The sequence below is a fragment of the Oryctolagus cuniculus genome, chromosome 15 (genome assembly GCF_051225735.1).
Source record: "Oryctolagus cuniculus isolate XC-2025 breed Fujian yellow rabbit chromosome 15, ASM5122573v1, whole genome shotgun sequence".
Taxonomy (NCBI): domain Eukaryota; kingdom Metazoa; phylum Chordata; class Mammalia; order Lagomorpha; family Leporidae; genus Oryctolagus; species Oryctolagus cuniculus.
In genome coordinates this window covers 1,419,772-1,433,254 of record NC_142881.1, presented here as the reverse complement: position 1 = coordinate 1,433,254, position 13,483 = coordinate 1,419,772, and the positions used below count along the sequence as shown (strand labels likewise).

The 13,483-nt window shown below is 62.7% G+C and overlaps 1 protein-coding gene across 1 annotated transcript in view; it reads right to left on the bottom strand.

Moving 5' to 3' along the window:
• TCERG1L (transcription elongation regulator 1 like) overlaps positions 1–13,483 on the bottom strand; it is a 160,188-nt gene that overhangs the window by 20,771 nt on the left and 125,934 nt on the right. Inside the window, exon 9 of the mRNA XM_070058271.2 lies at positions 500–629. Coding sequence (XP_069914372.2) covers positions 500–629 — 130 coding nt within the window. The remainder of the gene's footprint in view (positions 1–499; positions 630–13,483) is intronic.

The following is a 13,483-nucleotide window of genomic DNA, read 5'->3' as shown; positions in this document are numbered from 1 at the left end:
GCCCACCCCCATCTTCTGTGCGCGGCCTCCTTTGGAGAGAAATCCAACTGGGCTGCAAGCCTGTGTCTGGCTCAGTTTATGCCCAAAGCCACAGCGAGAAACAAGTTTGTGGAAGAGATTTGAATATACCCCTCCCCGATTCAAAGTGAGATTCAGAAACCAGCTACAGTTAAGAAAGCCTTTTTTTTTTTTAACACTTGGCATCAGTCACGGATGTGGGAGTCCCCACTTGGGTGAAATAAGCCAGCGAGACGTCACCCTCTGAGGTCCGGGTGCTGGGCGTGGCCTGGCTCCAGCAGGATCCCACCCACAGGCAGGGGCGTCCTGTGCCGTCCTGCCCCCAGGGGCTCTAGGACCTCACAGGCTGCTCTCCTGGGAGAGAAGGGCCCCTTCCCACGGCTCAGGTCACTTGGCACCCCAAGTCACCCACTTGGCACAGACCCAGCAAGGAGGACGCTGTCCTCTGGTCCCCGGGGACGCGTCTGCAGCCCCTCCTTACCCCTCTCTCCAGGAGCATGTCTCGGAAGTGCGTCACGCGCTCCTCCAGGGGGATCTGGGGGGGCGGCGTCCTCGGGCCTCTGTCCTCTGGCTCCGCCTCCTCTAGCCCCAGGCTCCCGCGGCCTTCAGTCCTGAGGGGCAGAAGGTGCAGAGAGTTAAGCCCAGAGGGAGACCCACAGCTTCAGTGCACCCTGGGAAAACCTGCCGAGGTCGCACAGCCTGACGCAGGCCAGCGGGGAAGGTGGCCGGGGCTGGTGCCCAGGGGTGCAAGTGGCTCTGCTGCACCTCGGACAGGAGCACGGAACTGCCCAGCGGGGCGCCTGGGGGCACCATGCCAGGGCCTCGTGCTGCCCACAGCCCTGGGGCGGAGGCCACGCCCCACACGGCGCTGCAGGTGCGACCTCTTCTCCCCGCGCAGGCTCAGCCTCACTGGCCCGGCCTCTGCTGCCTCCACCCACGCACGGCCAGGCCCAGGGCGGAGCTGCTCAGACCCCAGGCGAGGGTCCTGGGCCCCCTCCAGAGCACCCTCGTCTCCCACCGCATTTCGGCCCAGGCAGGCCCGGAAGTCGCTCACTCAGAAGCAGGGTGACGCGCGCCTCCCCCGCGCTGGAGGCGTCCAGGGTGCTCGGAGGAACAGAAGCAGCAGGAAGCAAACGTCTTGGGCCTTGCAAAGCAGCCTCACCTGAGGCACCGGTCGTCCCCGTCCCCCAGCCCTGTGAGCCCGGGCTCTGACTTGGTTTAGGGACAGAGTCTCCCCTGTACCCACGGCTCAGCTCCCGGCAGCTTTCGTTAGGCCTAGACGCTAGGTCTCTCTCCAGTGCCATCTCTGCGTCGTCCGATCTGAGCAAGAATCCTGCTAAACTGGCTGGGCCACAGTCCCCGGCCCCCATACACAACGGCCCTGGACCCCTGCCCCAGCCCAGGCAGTGTCGCCCACCCTGTGCCCCAGCACCCGATGCCTCCTCTTCCCATTGTTCCACACCCTGGCCCGCGCTGCCCGAGGCCGTGAGCTCCGTGGCCAGAGCTCCGTCTGGAGCCGGCCCAGCTCTGCGGCGCAGTCTGTCCCTCTGCTGTCACCATCCTGAGGGCTCCCCTGCTCAGGGTCTCTGTGCACCTGGCAGGGGCTGGCCCCGGGACCCCCGGTCACCCAGAGCCACCTGTGCTGCTGGCAGGGCGCGGGGCCACAGATGCAGATGAACCGCACAGAGCACCGCACAGCCCGGGACACAGATGAGCTGAGCCAAGGGCCTCCCTGGGGGAAGCCTGCACCACCTCCTCCCTGGGGCCGTGGGGAAGAAACCGGGAGGAGAAAGGACCCAAGGCCCCTCGGTGGCCAGGACCAGGCAGCCGGCTCCGGCCCCTGCCAGGTGTGTGGTTTTCCCACCGCTGTGGCTGACGGCCACTGTCTTCAGGACCTGCTGGGAACACAGGACGCTCTGTGTCTCAGGCGGGGTTCCCTCCCAGGGCTGCACTTCGGACCATCCAGAAGCCACAGGAGAGGGAAGGAAAAAACGTTTGCTCAGCCCCCGAGGGAACGGCCTTTATGGGCCGGGTATTTTAGGGGAACTTAGATTCTGTGCGGTTCATCTTGGGCGATTAGGTGGAATCTTGAAACAAGAAAATTAGCAGTGGATTTGTAGTTGTATCAGATTCCAAAGGGTGCAATTAGGATTTCTTCTAATAACTTCTCATCAGTTGAAAACCGCAGTGTGGAAACGAGGCTCGCCCTGCTGCGACCTGAGCTCCGCGGAACAGGGCAGCTCAGTGGCCAGCGCCTGCGAGAGCTCATTCCAGCCCCGCTCCTTGCACACCACCGCATTCGGCAGCGGGCACACGAGCACACCGTCGTGGGCCGAGCTTCCGGTGGTCGTGGGGCAATGCCTCCTGCTTTAGGCACGGGGAATTCCAGCACTTCCGGGAGAGCTAGCGCAGGCCCAGGCATACCTCGGGGAAGGCAGTGTCCGAGGGCAGCCTCCCCGGGCCCCCAGCAGCAGTACCACCGGCCGCCTGCGGGGGGCGTGGCTCCCTGTGTTCCCACCTAGGGACGCAGTGCGTGATGGACTTTCCAGGTCCAGCCGTGGGCTGAAAGGGTCTCTGGCTTATCCAACCTGTCACCGGGACACGGGCCCCCCAGATCCCACACCAGGGCCCAGGTCCCCTCCCGCAGTAGGCCCCCTTCATGGCCTCCCTCTGCGGGGACACCGTGGCAGCACCAGTCCTCAGACACCTCTGTTCTCCTGGTGCCGCCCCAGCCCTGCTCTCTGAGCTTCCTTGCGTGCCGCATGTGCCTGTGTGTGCACACGCGTGTGTATGTCCCACGGGGAAAGTCTACACAGCCAAGGTTTCCGACCACCAGCTGCAAGGGCAGCCCACTGCTCAGCGACACACACGGGGCCAGGCCAATGGGGCCAGGTCCAGGCAGCAGCGCCAGTCACGGGTCACAGGTGTTCTGTGATGACCACACATGTCAACCTTCAGGCCACCGGGCTTCCCACACCTGCCCTAAGCCCCAGGGTCTCTCACCTTGCACCTGGCTTCCAGCTGGGGACCAGCCTGAGGTGGGGACAGGTGCCCCAGCAGAGAGAAGTACAGCGCCCAGCTGCCTGCCCCAGCCCACAGGGAGGAGACCACTCGGCGCACTCTGGGCTCCCGGCTCGTCCCAGGGCCTCGACACGCGGGAGCACTGGTCCTGTCACCAGAGGGTGTGAGCCCGGGCCGAGCAGCAGAGGGTCAAGGGCCCCAGGTCAGTCTGGGTGGATCCACTTCTGTCTACGCCTGTGGTGCCCTCATGGGGGTGGCAGGGCCCACTCACAGGTCTCTGTGAGGGTCCAGGGAGGTGCCCAGGTAACACCTCGCTCAGCCTCCCCCCCACCCCACTTCCTCCCCAGTGTCTGCACCCAGGCCCCCACCATAGCAGGCACAGAGAGCTTGTGGCCCAAACAAGGAGGCCCCGTCCACCCACGGGGTTCCCAGTCCAGTGGGCAGTAATCAAGCGAACTAAACCCTTGCACGCAAGTCTCCCCGCTTCACGGACTCGAATGCGTTCTCCATCTGTCATCCTCAAGTCAAACAGTGACAGCACCAGACGCTCAGGCCTGGTCTATAAAACTACGGGGTTGGGGGGGTGGTGGCACAGCGGGTTAAAGCCCTGGCCTGAAGTGCCGGCATCCCATATGGGTGCCAGTTCTAATCCCAGCTGCTCCTCTTCCGATCCAGCTCTCTGCTACGGCCTGTGAAAGCAGTAGAACATGGCCCAAGTCCTTGGGTCCCTGCACCTGCACCTGCATAGGAGACCTGGAAGAAGCTCCTGGCTCCTGGCTTTGGATCAACGCAGCTCCAGCCATTGTGGTCATCTGGGGAGTGAAGCAGCGGATGGAAGACCTCTCTCTCTGTAACTCTTTCAAAGAAATAAAATTTAAAAAAAAAAAAAAAAACTACATGGAATAACTCTCCTGGGATCTGCCTGTCAGTCTGTGCATCAGCTCACCTCACCTGCACTAGCTGGTCTATTCATCACCACAGCCCCACTTCACAGGTGGGAAAACTGAGGTGATGTATTTAGATTACTGAGTGCAACGGCTGGTCTGTGCGTGCTACTGATGACAGGGAAGCCGACGGGGCTGTGATGGCCATGAGGAGGAGGAGGAGGATGGGATGGTGGTGAGGACAGTGACAGAGATGGTGGTGACGATGATGGCAGTGATAACGGTGATGACGGTGATGGTGAGGATGATGGTGATGATGGTGATGGTGGTGATGATGGTGATGATGGTGGTAGTGGTGATGACGGTGATGGTGATGGTGACAGTGATGGTGAGCACATAGTGATGATGGTGAGGATGATGGTGACAGTGATGATGGTAACGGTGATGACGGTGATGGTGATGGTGATGATGGTAACGGTGATGATCATGATGGTGATGATGGTGATGGTGGTGATGATGATAATGATGTGACAGTGATGATGGTGATGGTGACAGTGATGGTGATGATGGTGATGGTGGTGATGAGGTGGTGTGATGATGGTGGTAGTGGTGATGATGGTGAGATGACGTGACAGTGATGGTGAGCACATAGCGATGACGGTGAGGATGATGGTTCTGATTCACCCGCACGCCCTCTGTGGCTGGTGATCATCCACACCAGCTCCCATCTGCTCCGGACCCCTGGCAATGATCTTTTATTTGACTAATGGATGGGGAGAACGTGTTCTTTCTTCCAGAAAAGAGGGCTGGGATTTATCATGAAAACACCGCTGGGCTGTGACTCCAGTGTTGGACACAGTGTGAAATTCTGCAGGAATCAAAGTTTCCGTGCGTCTCTGCCTTATGGGGCCGCAGACCTTCTGCTGTGTCTGTAACAAATGATCTTCAGACAGACAGCGGTGAAAGCTCTGTATTCTCCAGTTGCTTGGCCGTACCCTGTGCAGTCAGAAGCAGTCGTCGGCAGCTGCAAGGAAGGCTGGCACATCAGTCAGGGTGGGCTCCAGGGCCCTGGGCGGACACAGCACGGGGCATCGCTTCAGTGCCCTCCACGGCGCAAGTCGGGCCTCCAACCCAGTGAAGCAGCGGGCGGGAGGCCTCCCAGGAAGCAGCATGGCCACTGGCCCAATCCAAGGTGCCCTGGGGCCTTGTCCCTAGGCCCGAGCGGGGATCGAGTCAGGAGTCGGGAACCCAGTGGGCAGGAACAGCTGCTCCCCTGCCCGTGTGAGGGCAGCGCCCCCAGCTGCTGTGGTGCAGATTAAGGGCTCTAGGACGGGCAGAGACCAGCTCCGCCTGCAGGGGCAGAGCTGGAGCTGCAGCCGGGGGGCCGCCCTGGGTCTCCGGGGGCCGCAGCTCCTGGCTGGAAGAACTGATGAAAGCACTTTGCTGCTCGTGGCAGGGCCTCTCCCGGGCTGGGGCAGGATCCCCGTGACTGTGCAGCTCAGCCCTTGGAGTCACTGGACGCTGGCCAGTGCCTGCTCCTCAGTGTGGCTGTGACGCCGGCGTGTGTGTCCTGCCTTGGTGGTTGGCAAGGCCAAACCAGAGAAGTGTCACCAGCAGTCAGCAGGAGGTGGAGCAGCTCCTGGGGTGCCCCCGCACCTGCACCCTATGCGGCTCCTCATGGGGCAGTGCGCACCTGTTATCACCAGCTCTGGCCTGCTCGGCTTTAGCACTGTGGCTCTGCAGGGGCATCTATGAGGTGACAGAGTCCTTGGCCCTGAGAGGGTGTGGCCAGGGGACAGCTGGAGGCGCCTCAGGCTCAAGCATTTGAGGTGTGGCTGATAGGGGTGGTTTAGTCATTTGGAGAAACAAGCCACTGCCACACCACAGCCACCACTGCCACACCACAGCCACCACTGCCACACCACGGCCACCACTGCCACACCACGGCCACCACTGCCACACCACGGCCACCACGGCCACTACTGCCACACCACGGCCACCACTGCCACACCACGGCCACCACGGCCGCGCCACGGCCACCACTGCCACACCACAGCCACCACTGCCACACCACAGCCACCACTGCCACCACTGCCACACCACAGCCATCACTGCCACACCACTGCCACCACTGCCACACCATGGCCACCACTGCCACCACTGCCACACCACAGCCACCACTGCCACACCACTGCCACACCATGGCCACCACTGCCACACCACAGCCACCACTGCCACACCACGGCCACCACGGCCACACCACGGCCACCACTGCCACACCACGGCCACCACGGCCACACCACGGCCACCACTGCCACACCACAGCCACCACGGCCACACCATGGCCACCACTGCCACACCACGGCCACACCAGTGCCACACCACAGCCACCATCCCAGGGACACCTCCCCCCCTCACTTTCCCCAGGTTCTCTCTGGGGAACATGGGAGGGACCATGTCAGCCCAGCACACACATCCCACATACAGGCCTGTGAGGAACCCCAGGGCTGAAAACACAAATAGGCCCCAGATGCCAAACAGCCGAGGCAGAGGGGAGCATTTAGTCCCCTGGACCCGCAGACAAAGCCGCTGGCCAAGCGCTGAGAGCCCACAGACCACGCCTTCACCTGTCGGCGGGAGCAGCAGCCCCCAGGACTCACCCTGCGATGGGACAGCCAGACAAAGGCCCAGCAAGGGAGGGGCAGGGCCTGGGCCCCTCTGTGGGCAGAAGCCCGGCTGGTGCTGCTCCCCGGCCTCTGCCCCGTGAAGTGAATCAGAGCCGCAGCGGGATGGGGGTGGGGCTCTCAGCTCCAGCTGCCAGGAGCCTCGGGAGCCCAGAGAGGCTGAGCACTGGGGCTGGGCCTGGGAATGCACCCTTCTGGGATAAAATCAACACCCAAGGGAGACTGGAGCGAGCACCCAGAAGTGCGGCCAAGGGAGGGAAGGGGCGACCCTGGCCAAAGCGAGACCTGGGCGCAGGGGACGGAGCTCCAGAAGCAGGCACTCGGCACGGCAGACCCCGAGAGGGAGCCACGGCCCCCACATCAGGAGCCCTGCTCGTCACAGGGGCAGGAGCAAATGGTCCCTGGGCGATCTCGCTCCCGGCTGCCAGGAGAACAGGCGCGCCCGGCGGGCAGGTGTCGTGGAGCAGCGAGCTCAGAGCAGCGCCCCGCGTCACAGCGCCGGCCACTGGCCGCGCTGCTTCTGACCCAGCTCCCGGTCACTGTGCCTGCAGACCTGAGTACCTGGGTCCCTGCCCCCACCGGGGGGACCCAGATGGAGCGCTTGGCTCTTGGCATTGGTTGTCTGGGGAGTAGACCGATGGACCAATGGACGGAAGACCTGCCTCCTCATCTCTCCCCGTCACTCTGACTTGACAATAAATAGGTGAACAAACAGTCCATGTCCGAGGCCTGGCGAGCACCTTATCCACTGCACATGCATAAAAGCCTAGGAGGAGCAACAGCGCTGCAGACTGCACTAATAACAGAAACTTGAGGGAAAAATGGTTTTGACAAAGCGAAGATTTGAACAAGGATCTGAGAAAATCCAAGAAATGCTGAGAAGCAAACAGGGACAAAGCAGGAGAGAGCAACACGGCAGAGGCAGCACGGGGTGAGTGGAAGCCACGGTGACGTCCGGAGAGAACAAGGAGAGAGGCAGCGGAGGACAGAAGGTGGTGTGGAAGAGGATGCGCAATCAGGTCGCATCCGGGGGTCTCCGGCAAGGAAGCCAAAGCAACGAGGTGGGACAGACACTGGGAGGTCGATCCTCCAGGACGCACTCCCTGATGAAAAAGCCGGCGACCCTCTTGTTGACAAGGAGCCCCCCACCTGGGACACTGACCAGCAATCCCCAAGAATAGACGCACGCCTGCACCTGTCCCGCTGTCCTGCAGGCTCAGGACAGTGACTGCAATGGATTAAAACACACGAGCGCCGCTGAAATCCAGGGGCTCCCGGTAAATCCCTCATCCTGGAGGAGGCCCAGGAACCAGCCAGTCACTTTGGAGACCGACACGGATCAGAGAGACAGCAGCGCGCACCCTGTGTTCCCCGTTCAGATGCCGCCTCCAAGGACACGGCCGTTTATGAGGACGGCAGCGTGCCAGGACTCCGCGACGAGGTGACGGGATTCAGGCGTCGCCACTCCGGGAAGGGGAGGAAAGGGCGGGTTCCTGCGCTGCCTGTCGCATCACGAAGAGGCAGAGGTGGGATCTGCCGCCTGACGGGCAGAGCTCAACACCACGATTGCCTTCCTCTGGATCCGAGGACAGAGTTAAAGAGATACAGGGACGGCGGAGCAGGTGCAGCAAACCACTCCCCACAGACACACAGACACACAAGTGTGCGTTCCGGCCACGGAGGGTGAGCGTGGGAGCGGTTCCGAAGAAAAAGGAGAGCAGAGGGAGGGGCGAGACTCTGGCTCAGGAGGGGCTCAGGAGAGAGAAGCTGCGGCCTGGATATGGATGCGAAAGATGTCTTTTTTTTAAGATTTATTTTATTTAATTGAAAGGCAGAGTTACAGAGAGAGAGAGAGAGAGAGAGAGAGATGTTCCATCTGTTGGTTCATTCCCTAAATGGCCACAGTGACCCGGGCTGGGCCAGGCTGAAGCCAGGAGCCAGGAGCCAGGAGCTTCTTCCAGGTCCCCCACCTGGGTGCAGGGCCCAAGCACTGGAGCCGTCCTCTGCTGCTTTCTCACGTGGATTGGAAGTGGAGCAGCTGGGACTTGAACTGGTGCCCATATGGGATGCTGGCACTGCAGGCAGGGGCTTTAACCTGCTCCACCACCGCACAGCCCCCGGAACACAACATTTTAGGAGAGCATCAAAGAACGCAGGGACTCCGCAGGCTGGCCAGGAGGCCCGGTGACAACGGCGAGGGTGCCCCGCTGGCCTGCAGGCATGACAGTGGTGCCAGTCACCCGCGCTAAACCTTGTGCTTCACTCAGGGGTCCTGGAGTGTTCACGTGATCCCTGCACAGTGTCTGGCGTGTGTTTCAGCATCACCTGGAGCCACTGCCTGGCCGTGAAGCCGGGCACGCGGGGGTTAAGGACGTGGCTCCAGTCTTCCATCAGAAGTTACAGTCTGCTGCCCCACACATGTGTGCGTCTGTCTTTTCCCTCATCTTGGCACAGCATCAGCCCCGTCTGACCCCCTCGGCCACCTGTCTGCCTTCATCACATGCAAAGGCCTCTGCCCCTGCGCCCTGGACACCCACCTGCCCCTGCGCCCTGGGCACCCACCCATCCCTGCACCCTGGACACCCACCTGCCCCCTGCACCCTGGGCACCCACCCATCCCTGCGCCCTGGGCACCCACCGCCCCCTGCGCCCTGGGCACCCACCTGCCCCCTGCGCCCTGGGCACCCACCCGCCCCAGCGCCCTGGGCACCCACCCGCCCCTGCGCCCTGGGCACCCACCGCCCCCTGCGCCCTGGGCACCCACCCGCCCCAGCGCCCTGGGCACCCACCGCCCCCTGCGCCCTGGGCACCCACCCGCCCCTGCGCCCTGGGCACCCACCGCCCCCTGCGCCCTGGGCACCCACCTGCCCCCTGCGCCCTGGGCACCCACCCGCCCCTGCGCCCTGGGCACCCACTGCCCCCTGCGCCCTGGGCACCCACCCGCCCCTGCACCCTGGGCACCCACCGCCCCCTGCGCCCTGGGCACCCACCTGCCCCCTGCGCCCTGGGCACCCACCGCCCCCTGCGCCCTGGGCACCCACCCGCCCCTGCGCCCTGGGCACCCACCCGCCCCCTGCGCCCTGGGCACCCACCCGCCCCTGCGCCCTGGACACCCACCTGCCCCCTGCGCCCTGGGCACCCACCCGCCCCTGCGCCCTGGACACCCACCCGCCCCTGCGCCCTGGGCACCCACCGCCCCCTGCGCCCTGGGCACCCACCCGCCCCTGCACCCTGGGCACCCACCTGCCCCCTGCGCCCTGGGCACCCACCCGCCCCTGCGCCCTGGACACCCACCCGCCCCTGCACCCTGGGCACCCACCCGCCCCTGGGCCCTGGACACCCACCTGCCCCCTGCACCCTGGGCACCCACCCGCCCCTGCGCCCTGGGCACCCACCCGCCCCTGCGCCCTGGACACCCACCTGCCCCCTGCACCCTGGGCACCCACCTGCCCGCGTCTTCCCCTCGGCCGCGCTGCCCACACAGCTCCTCTCAATTCCCTTCAGGACTCTGCCCCTGACCTCGACCCCTAACCCCCGACCCCCGACCCCCGTGGCGTGCTCACAGGTGCAGGACAAACGCATCATCCCTCGTGGGAGGCAGGGAGGAAGCCACTCCCGTGGTGATAAATGGACAGGTCCCGGGGTGGACTCTGACACTGTCATGGGAAGCAAGTGGTGAGGCAGGGGTCCCGAAAATCCTTTAAACATTTATGCTTATTGATTTGGAAAGCAGTTACAGAGAGAGAAAGGAATGAGGAGAGGGAGAGGGGGAGGGAGAGAGAGAGGGGGAGGGGGAGGGGATGGGAAGGGGAGGGGGAGGGGAGGGGAAGGGGAGGGGGAGGGGAGGGGTCTTCTACCTTCTGGTTCACTCCCCAGATGGCTGCAACAGCTAGGGCTGGGCCAGGCCAAAGCCAGGATCCAGGATCCAGGAGCTTCATCTGGGTCGTGACCTGGGTGTCAGGACCCCAAGCACTTGGGCCATCTTCTGTTGCTTTCCCAGGCCATAAGCAGGGTGTGGATTGGAAGTGGAGCAGCCGGGACTCAAACCAGCGCTCATGTGGGATGCTGGCACTGCAGGTGGTGGTTTAACCCACTATGCATATGCTGCCCCACCCCAAAAAATCCTTAAATCCCAGCCCCATTCAGAGTGCATCCTGGGTGGACCAGCGCGAGCCAGGTCTTCTAGGAGCAATGGGGACCCACCTGGGAAAGCAGGAAGTTGACCCCGGGGGCTCTCCTCGGGGCTTTGGTCAGAGATGAACATGTCCCCAGGAGCACCCTAAGTGACACCCCAGGGAGCAGCCTGACTGCGCACACCCAAAGCCGTCTACCGGGCACCCCCAAAGTTTACCTGCTGCCCGGAGAGACGGCGTTTCAGGCCAGGAGATCCCCTTAGGTCAGCAGCCATCCAAGAAATCTACACCCAAAGTCACGGGCACATAAGTGCTTCCAAGGGCACTGGGTGGGATAACTTCATTCTGATTTTAAGCCAAATGACACGCTTTGGTTGAATCCCCAAAGTAATTCAATTACTTGAAATAAATTAATTAAAACAGCAGCAAACAAAGCAGACCTCGCGGCCACCATGTGGTCTAGCAGGTGAAGTTGCCACCAGCGACTCTGGCATCCCATAGCAGAGTGGTTCAATACCCGGCTCCTCCACTTCCCACTCAGCTGTCAGCTAATGCGCCTGAGAGGGAGGCAGAGCATGGCCTGGGTGCTTGGGCCCCTGCCAACCCGTGCAGGAGACCCGGATGGAGCTCCTGGCTCCCGGCTTCTGCCTGCCCAGACCCAACTCTCATAGCTCTCACTCTGCCAGGGAGGGTGAGGTCCAGTCCCAGGGAGTTGTGATCCAGTCCCAGGAGGGTGTGGCCTGGTCCAGTCCCAGGAGGGTGTGGCCCAGTCCCAGGTTGGTGTGGCCCAGCCCCAGGAGGGTGTGGCCTGGTCCAGTCCCAGGGAGGGTGTGGCCCAGTCCCAGGGAGGGGTGTGGCCTGGTCCAGTCCCAGGGAGGGTGTGGCCCAGTCCCAGGGAGGGGTTTGGCCTGGTCCAGTCCCAGGGAGGGTGTGGCCCAGTCCCAGGAGGGTGTGGCCTGGTCCAGTCCCAGGGAGGGGTGATCTCACATCACAAATGCCTTCTAGCAAATACTAGACCACATGTGATTTGAAATGATGTTCACCAGAGTTTAACATACTTCACGGATTTGAAGACTTGTCATCCTGATCCATGTCCCCTCCAGGGGAATTTTAGGAAAAGCACCATTTAGACCTGAATTATTTGCACAATCAATCGTGCCAGCGCTCGTCAGAAGAGTAGGGAGCTGAGCCGGCGTCCACAGCCATCCTCATCATCATTTATTTCCCTTTGCTTAAGCATCGTAATGTGGCAGCTGATGAGTCACACGGTGAAGGAGAATTCTAAGTGCTTTTTGATGAGGAAAAATTACGTTATTTATACAGAAAGGGCGCATCGGCACGGACTGGCCTGGGCAGGCCCTGGAGGCACCGCTCCCGCAGCAGTGCCAATCCTCCCACACTGGAGCACCCAGGAGCAGCCGGCGCGGGCGGACAACCGGCCACCACCACAGTGACCTTCTGCAGGGTGGGACAGAATGCCACAGCGGCTGCTGCTCGGCCAGGCACAGCCAACACCAGACGGAGCTTAGGAAGGAAGGGGGTCCCCAGGCACACCAGGCCTCCACGGAACACGCCAGACCCTCAGCCCAGCTTCGTAGTGGCACTGTCCCCCGGGCCTCATGGAGGAGGGGGACAGAGTCCCCCAGGCAGCCACACAGGGGGCGTCTGGTGTACCTGGGGGCCTGGTGTGTTCCTGAGGACTCTGCTCTTCCGAGCGTGGGAGTGGACAGCTGTGTCAAAGTCAGTGTTCCGTTGTGGCAGTCATTCCGACGACCGCAACAGAAACTAATGTGTTGCTGTGACTTAAACACCAGCCACTGAGGGGCCAGGGTCAGTCCCAGGGGACACGGACAGAAGGGGCAAGACCGGTGGATGTCCAGACTGCTATGGATCCAACCAGCTGACAGCCACAGTGAGGACGGCCCTTGGTGTCCTCCCTGGGACCCACACAGGCATCCCTTGGCCCCCAGGGGACTTCCCAAAGAGAAGACTTCATATGCCACGAGGCTGGGGTGGGGCTTTCTCACTGCAGACACATGGATCGCAACCCTGCCACATGGAGGCCCCAGCTATCCCCCCATAGGGCTCGCTGGCCCTGGAGGGCTGTGTAACCCCGCCTCCTGCCCCAGGGCCTCCCTGTCTTGGGGAGGGGTGGCGCCTACTTTCCCTGCAGTGCTCTGGAAAGTTCTCCATCTGAGAGCACAGTCCACCCCACTGGCCATCAGGCCGCCAATGGCCTGGTCCTTGCTCACTCCCTTCCCCCACCACGGCTGCTTCCTCCCTTGCTAAAGGTCAGAGACAAGGACATGGAGCAGGTGCAGAGTCCGAGTCTCAGCAGCACTTCCTCCATGGCGCTCCTCAGGCAGGCACTGCTGATGCCTGCCTGCACAGGCCCGGGGTCCCATGGAACACAGGACACAGCAACCTGGACACAGGGGCGCACCTGCTGGGCCACAGCGAGAGCCGGGTCCTGACAGGCACCTACCCAGCATGCACCTGGGCAGAGGACACCAGAGCCCAGACAGCCGATGCAAGGACAGGGACTGTCTCCAGCTCACGCCCACCGCCCTCTGCAGACACGGGCACCTCCCAGCCACATGGCTCCCCCCACCTCTCCCACACCCCCACCACGTATTGCCCCTGCACCTGGAGCTTGGCGTGTGAGCAGGGGTAGACCAGCACCCTTGCCAGAGGGTGTTGGGGACCCGGCAGAGTCTGCTAGAAGGGGCCCGGAGCCTCCACC